The 8,303-nt window shown below is 33.6% G+C and overlaps 1 protein-coding gene across 1 annotated transcript; it reads right to left on the reverse strand.

Annotated features, from left to right (window-relative positions):
* Positions 1–5,095: 5,095 nt before the first annotated feature.
* LOC112290303 (uncharacterized) lies at positions 5,096–6,711 on the reverse strand. The gene is made up of 3 exons (XM_024536454.3): positions 6,309–6,711; positions 5,715–6,146; positions 5,096–5,620 (listed from the first exon to the last, which is right to left on the reverse strand). Exons 1-3 carry the CDS (start codon positions 6,484–6,486, stop codon positions 5,337–5,339), a joined length of 894 nt encoding a protein of 297 aa, XP_024392222.1. The 5' UTR covers positions 6,487–6,711; the 3' UTR covers positions 5,096–5,336.
* Between the last annotated feature and the right edge of the window lie 1,592 nt (positions 6,712–8,303).

Below are 8,303 nucleotides of genomic sequence, written 5' to 3' on the forward strand. Positions count from 1 at the left end.
CATATAAGAAGAATGTAATTCGAATTTTAATTCAAAAGTGCTTAGAGTTAATAAAAAGTACTAAAAAATACTCTTTCTAGTAACCTCAACCATACACACACTCCAATTGCTTTATTACTATTATAATTAGATAATTTTGATTTTTCTTTGTAAATCCTAACCTAATCAATGAGCTTCAACAAGTTGTAACTTTTAATCTATCTATCTATTTGATACAAAATTTTACATACAAATATTAGTATAATTATTTTATATTTTTTAAAAAATTTAGCCCAATTCAATTTACAAATTGTGAGAAAACATCCAAAAAACCACACTAATATTACTTGGATACCAACTCAAAATTGATGCAGATATTCCTATAGTAATTTCTCCTTCTTCAATCTTTAAATTCAATTCAAAATTAGTATATAGCTTAATCTTTAAGTCTTCTATCACCATGCCAAATTTCACTCTATTTTAACTATTAAATCTTTAAATATCATAAAAACCCTATTTAACTTTAAACTACCAACTTTTGATATATTCTTGTACCTAAAATCAAATATCTCTCAACGACATCATTAGATTAATACAAGATTTTAAGCACACTTAGCATACTCAATCCACCAAGTATTATCAAATTTTGAACTATAGATGTGATATCAATTACACAAACTAACTGAGAAAGCTAGCCAAAATTGTATTGTATAAATCTAAAGTCTCTAATACAAATCCTAACTTTGAAAAACAATTGCAAAGTTATTCCAAATTCTATGAAAATAAGTCTTTTGTCTTTAGAACAAGATTGAAGCTAGCTTTCCAATCTTAATAGCTGAAAGTGTGATTTTAATCTTATTCCACGAATAATCAATCCTTGGATATAAATCCAACCTACCTAGGAATTTTTTAGTCCAAGTATATCTTCAATTTAATCTTAGTCTCAACCTTACTCATTATATACTTCTTTCATCTTATTTTTATCAATTTATGGCTTTTTTAAGATAGTAAAAGAATTTCTATAGCTTAGAAGGTAAAATTATTAAGCAACCTTTAATCTACTAGCTATTAAGATAAAAAAAAAAATTAAGAGATTTTTATAAAAGTAATGCTTAAATATTTTGAATTATTGTTGAACAAAGATGATTAAATATTAATTAGAAATTTATTTTAATTATATTTTCATCATATAATTGTATTACAATACAACAATGGTCTTGACGCCAATATGATAAAGTTTCTAATTCTTTTGTATTGCTAAAGCTATCATCATATAAATTGTGTTTTATTTTACCACAAGAGTAAGATTTTCTTTATAATCAATTCCATAAATTTTTTTAAATCCATAGGCTATTAATCTTATTTTTTTCTTTTGTAAAATACCATCAAGTTGAAGCTTGGGTTTAAAGATCCATTTTATAGAAATTGATTTTTTACTAGGAAAGAGAGACATGAATGTCTAAGTATTATTATTGTAAATAGATTGCATCTTATTTTTCATAGAAGTGAATTAATCCACACCTTTTATAGCTTCTTGATAAGAAATTGATTCTATCATAGATAGAGTAAAAAATCTAAAGAAGTAATCTTGTATTTATTTTAATAGTTTGATTACTTGTTAATTGGAGAAAAATATGGAGAGAAATGTAATAAAATTAGTGGATATGTAATTTTTTTCTTAGAAACTTAAAGATAGATCTTCAAAAGAATCATAATATATAAAATAATTGTCATTGATTTTGCAAGTTATTCAAGTATTAAGATCATCAAAATTTATATGATAGGATATAAAATTATTAAAGATAATGTAGATATTTCTTTGGATAGTACTGAGGTGTCCAAAGTAGAAATGAAAAGAAAAAATGAAATTAATGTTAAGTTAATTAAAGAGGAGTCTAAAGTTTGTAGATTATCAAAAGATAATATAATATATATAAAAATAGATGTAATCTCTAAGTCATCTTCATCATTATTAATATCATTGGAGGTAGATTTCTTAGAATAAAGAGATTGAAGGTCTTTAACAATAAGTATTAGTATTACAAGATTTAAATTGAAAAAAGCATATTTCATCAAAGAAGATATCTCAAGTGATTTAAATTTGATAATAAGCAGATAAATACACTCTAACTTCTTTAGATTCATCAGCAATTTTTAAGAAGATGCTAGAATTAATTTTAAATTTAAATTTTAATTTTTGTACATTATCTTTTCTTATGTATCAAAAACATCCAAATTTTTTAATAGAATTGACATCACATTTTGTATCATAGAATAGATAATAAAGAAGCATACCCTGATTTGCATAAGTAAAAGTAAAATTAATAAATTGAAAAATAGTTTAATTACTTTAGTTTATAAAAATAAAGATACACTTCTATTAATAAGTATGCTTCTCTCTTTATCTAATATAATTCTATTTTTTGTTTTGAAACTTTATTTTATTGAGGCATATAGACTATAGAAAGTTGACAAGTTGTGGTCTTGTAGGTACTAAAATAAATTATGTAAGATGAATTTGTCTCTTTAATCAAATCAAATTAAGAAGATGGACTTAAAGATTTTTTTTTCAACTATCTTATGAAATCTCTTGAATATATCAAGAGATTAATCTTTAAAAATCATGAAATAGATCCACAATTTTTTTTTTAAAGTTATTTATAAATAAGATAAAATAACAAGAGTGAGCCAATGATATAATAAAAAAAGATCCACACATCAATGTGGATTAATTCTAAGGATTTTCTAGTTCTATTTTGAGCTTATTTAGGAATTAAATGTTTAGTTTGTTTCTCTAAAAAGCAATAACTACATATTTGATTTCATATAAGAAGAGAAAAGAGTTCCAATATTAGGTGGTGTATTTATAGATGTTGAAGACTTTTGTAGTTTAAATGTCTTAAGTATAAATACCCAAGATAGATGAAAGATTCTACAATCTTACTAAAAGTTCTAAAATAATAAGTTGAATATTATATATAGATCTATTATTAGTATCAAAGTTATTAGAAGATAATTAATTTAATTTATATAGTCAAATACTAGGATCATGATGTTTTTTTCCTATAATTTTATAAGATTTAATAGTAGATATAACAATACATTATTTAGGTTCAAAAATAAAAATAAAATTATTAATATTTATGATTAGTCTAATAGATAGGATGTTTCTTCTTAGACTAAAAATGTAGCAAATTTCTTTTAGAATTTTTATTTTTCCAATAGGCTTAGTTAGATTCACTGACTTTTAGTATGCAATTCGATGGAAATTGCTTCCAACCAATGTAATTATACTATTATAGGAGCAGTCTATTTCATTGAATGTAGAGTAGTTACTAGTGAAGTGCTTTGGAGTACTAGAATCTAAAATCCATTCATTGTCGACTTTGTCTTTAAGTGCTAGAAATTCAAAAGTTTTTGATATAGCTTCATCACTTAATAGATTAGTTTAAAATAGATCTTCATAACTTTCTTTTGCAAAGCTAACTCCATGTACAGAGAAGAAACTACTTGAGTTTCCAATAATTGGATAATGGTTGGTATAGCTTTAGTGAAGAATTATATTGAAGAATGTATAACATACATTTGAAGTGTATCCTTCTTTTCTATATTATGCACAAATGAAAAGGCCTTGTAAAAGAGCTTAATGGTAGTGATGAAGGCCTTAAGGACTATGTATTAGATCACAATTTTAGCCTTGATGTGGTAAAAGACTCCTGTAAAGGCGGTTGTGATAAATGTTTCAAATCCTTATGATAAGAGTCTTATCAATAAGTTCATGAGATTTCTTGAGTATTGCATTAGTTTCTTCTATGTGAAGTCTACTTCAAAGTTTTTTCAAAGAGAGCAAGTCTTTTTTTGTTTTGCATATGTGATAATTTTTTCAAAGAATTTTAGTATGTGATTTAGAATTCTATAAACTGTGACTTTTAAAGGTTACTTTAGATTCATATATTTTAAATCTTTGATAATATTATTTATATATTGTATAAAAGAAGTAACATCATGATGTTCATCTATTTGCAAGTATTTCCAAAAATTGAGTAAAATCATAGTGTTAAATATATATTGGCAAGAAACATCTTTTTAAGTTGGTTCCAAGCAACTCGTAGAACTTGAATGTCAACAATGTAGTAGTATAAGTCAAGAACAAGAAAGAATTGAAGAAAAGCTTTGATGTGATACTTATGTTTGTAGTCAACATCATAATTCACAGATATAGTAGTGCCGTCCTTGGCTACCACTACTTTTTTCTTCTTGTCTTGTTTGGTGGTAAAATCATCTTTAAATTCAATGACATTTCATAGCTCTTCTTTTTCAAAGGTGTTTTACATTGTCACAATTCATCTTTTGTACTTCTCAAATCTTGTTAGCATGGATTCTTTTGAGCAAATATTTTTGCGGATATTAGATATTTTGTTGTTTATAAGTGTTGTTAAGCTTGTAAGAAAAAGCAATAAAAGAAAAATAAAGAAGGAAGTTGAAAATGATAAAGTTTCAGAATAGAAGACGAGTCTCAAGTTTATTACATCATAAGAGCACTTGATTGTGCAAATAAAAGAATAATAAAAAGTGTCAATTGATGCTAGAATATTATCCTAAAAAAACATGTATTGACATATATAAGACATTTCTAAAAAAATTGATTGTTAGCAAAAAAAAATTAAGATTAAGAGAATAATAGAAACAAAGAATAGAAAAACAAAAACTTGAATAAATGATTTAAAAAAAACTTGAATAAAAGCAAGAATCTATGCAAGGAAAACCTGCTCTGATACCATGAGGAATAAGCATAAGAATCAAAAAAAGAACCACAACCTAAAAACAAGCAATATAAGATAGTAGAATATCAAGAATAAAAATAAACAACTTAGAGACCCCTGTGATATCACATAAGATATATATATATATATATACATATATATATATATATATGCATAGATTAAGATCTGGATATATTAGATTTCAACAACAACTAGTGACTGAAGTGGATGAATGTACTAATTTCTACCGGGAGGAATAGAAGGATAAGACGTAAATTAATCATTGCTCCAACAGGCTACACAATCAAAACTGCATTGGAAACCCGCTCACACCTCACGCACAAGTCTCCATCGATAATCAACAATAGAAAGTTTTTACATTACATCGGCACCTTACAAAAAAAAATAAAAAAATAAAAAAATAGAAAAGCCCCGGAGGACATCCAGGTCCGGCTAACAAAACGCTACTCCTGTCGATCACCACCACCGAATGCGCAGATACTTGCTTCTTAGCCAGAACATGTGATTCGGTCTGCACGATGCGACGATCGATTGACAATTACTGTTGTATCCGCGCTCGTGCTGTCTGTAAGCTTATGCGTAGAGCTCCGGGTGCTCCTTCACGTCGCCGGCAAGGGCCTTCCACACCAGCTGCACTATGCCCCAGATGTGCTCCGGAGGGCCCATGTTGCCCAGGGGGCCGTAGGACGCCATCCAGAGGCCCTCGGTGGTACCCTTGGTGGGCCCTTCGTTGAACTGCATCGTGGCTTTGAAGCACCAGTACCGGGGATCGCCCTTGAGCACTGTGTAGCCGAGCTTGCGGGTTTCCTTGTCGAACAAGTCCATGCGCTCGGTGACTTCTCCAGCGTGGGGGACAGCTGCAAATTCGTGAGCAACCAGTTGTTAGAGGGAGAGATCAGGCGGACGGTACAGCGGGTTCGAAACGGAACGGGGCGAGAAGGGTGTTTTTACCAGGTCCCATCTTCACAACGCGGACGCTGCCAGGCTCGCCGTGACCGTTCAGCAGCGTGACGGTCTCGAAGAATTGGGGCATGGCCTTGGCGAGAATGTCGTCCACTCTCTCACAAGCTTTCCAGATGTCTTCGGGACTTACATCCAGCGTCTGGACATGCGTCAGGGTTTTCTTGTCGAGCACGGCGCGCTCAAGGGTTTTGAGCATCAGGGCTGAGAGGGCCTTCTTCTCTTCGGGAGGGCCCATGTCGCCGACCGGCTCGTACTTGGCAGTCCAGGTCGCTTCGGTGGTGTCGCCCTTGGGGACGAGCTGCACCTGCTCACTGAAGGAGCTGTAGCGGGGATCGCCCTCCAGGACGGTGGCGGCCATCGTCATGGTGGCGTCGTCGAACTTGTCCACGCGTTCCTTGATTTGCCCCACGTGAGGGATGGCTGCAAAAAGAGAGGAAGGAGAAGAAAACAACCATCGCTGTTAACCAGACTGTCTCAAATGCGAGCGCGAAACTAGTCCGACCATGCTAGATTCGTGCCTGCGGGGTAATGCATTCACCGGATTCAGGAACCAGGACTCGGAAAGACGGGGCGGAGCAAAACCTGAACCCAGGATGATCACACGGATGCTGCCAGGCTCGCCATTGCCCTGCACATACTCCGATTTTGCGAAGAACTCAGGCATGTTGGCGCGCATGAGCGTGTCCGCCTGCTTGACGGCCTCCCATAGTTCGTCCGCGCGGACCTGGAGCACTTCAGTGTGAGAGATGGTCTGAGACATGGCTACGGTCTGTAAGCTCCGACGAGATCAACGAGGAGCTCGCTGCAGTGGGAGCAGGAGCTTCAGAGATATTGAGACACGCAATGTGACACACGATTCGTAAGAGGGCGAGACGAGGAAACGGGTGGGAGGACCCTGCACTTAAAAGGAATGTTGGATTGGAACACTGTCAATGTGAGTTGCCCACCAATAAAGTCAACTCGAGTCGTCGCTGCGGCTTCTCGGACGACCGACCCGCTGTTCGCCTTTGGCTGCAGCGGTCTTTGATGGTCGCCGAGGGCGTCCCCGCCGAGAACTCTGTATGCTTCATTCATCCATCCAGTCATTCCCCCAGAACATCATCGCCTCATGTGAGGACTCACTTCTGTGTATCTTCGATGCGTTCGTTCGGCAGTCAATCATCTCTTCTAGAAGCAGGATTTGGTCCGGTATCGGAACTGTAATCTTTGATTCCTGATTTGGACTGCGGGCGAGCGGTGCTGTGTGAAACGGAAGTTGGGTTGGAATATACTCATGGTCCTCTTCGTTTCGTCTGGGCTCTCCGTTCAGAGGGCGACTCTAGTCCGGATGACGCATGAATGGGTGGCGGAATGTCGATTTTTGCACGCCGTTTTCCGCAGCGACCATCCGGGAATGTTTCAGTTTTCCCCGTATTTGGTGGCAGTTGGCTGCGGCAGCAGGGGCGATCGAGTTGCGAACCAGGGCCTCCGTTGCACTGATGGTTCTGTGGAGTTTTACCCAGCATGCCTTGCAGTTCATCTGCCATTGTTGGATTGCCAATTCATTGTTCTTGTTTTTGTATTATATGTGAGTGGATTACTCCACTTGTATTGTTGTATTTTTTAAGATTGCTAGTTACCAAGCTTTAATCTCATTTTTTTAATACGGATTTTGTTTTCCTAAAGAGAATAAATTACTCCTCGTTGTAGAAATTTCTATTTGTTATTAGAGATTGCAGATTATTTTCCTCTTATTTGACCTTTAGATTTTTTGACTTCTTTAATGAAAGAAAACTTATTGATGCTATTTGTAGCAAAAGTGAGAATAGATTTGTAACTATTGTAGGTCTTCATAAGTTTATCATCATTCCTAGGGTTAAAATCTAATGTATAGTTAATGTCAACCATGGAGGTAGTATTTTGATGCCTATGGAAGAGGTCAATAACAAAATTTAAAGTTTGCACCAAGAAGTTGTATAATTGAGAGAAGTTAGTTGATCAAGCTCACAACTACATTAAAGAAGCCTTGTTACTCTAAGGATGAAAGAAGCTTGGATAAGTATGTCGAAGAAGTTTGATGGAACAAGATTAAAATTTTGAGGATTTCTACAAAAAATAAAGCTCTATTTAAGAATGCATCTTTCTCAATACCTTGATAGATTTACTCATGTTAGATTCATAAGTGTAATTTTCTCTAAAAGTACTCTTACTTGGTTTGCATCTTTGATAAAAAAAGATTTATGCATTCTCTATGATTTGAATTTATTCTTAGAAGTGTTTATGGCCACTTTAGAAAAAATGATTGAAAAATGGTAAGAGAAGCCAAGCATACTGCTTAATATTGTCCAAAAAAACAAGACCATTACAAAATAATGGTTGCCAAAGGAGACAATGTATTGGAAAACAAGTTCTTTCAACTACAATAAGAATGGTGTGGCTGAAATCTTATGCAATACCTAATAAAGGTCCTATTCTCTACTCACATCCCTCATCTTGTTTTACAATAGAAGTTTATTTAGGACTAAAAACTCACAAAGTCTTAGTCTTGTTAGATTTAAGAGCCTCAATATGCTGTCTAAACAAAGACTGTTAAAAAAC

The sequence above is a fragment of the Physcomitrium patens genome, chromosome 13, assembly GCF_059467195.1.
Source record: "Physcomitrium patens ecotype Gransden chromosome 13, ASM5946719v1, whole genome shotgun sequence".
In the NCBI taxonomy this organism is placed as follows: Eukaryota; Viridiplantae; Streptophyta; class Bryopsida; order Funariales; family Funariaceae; genus Physcomitrium; species Physcomitrium patens.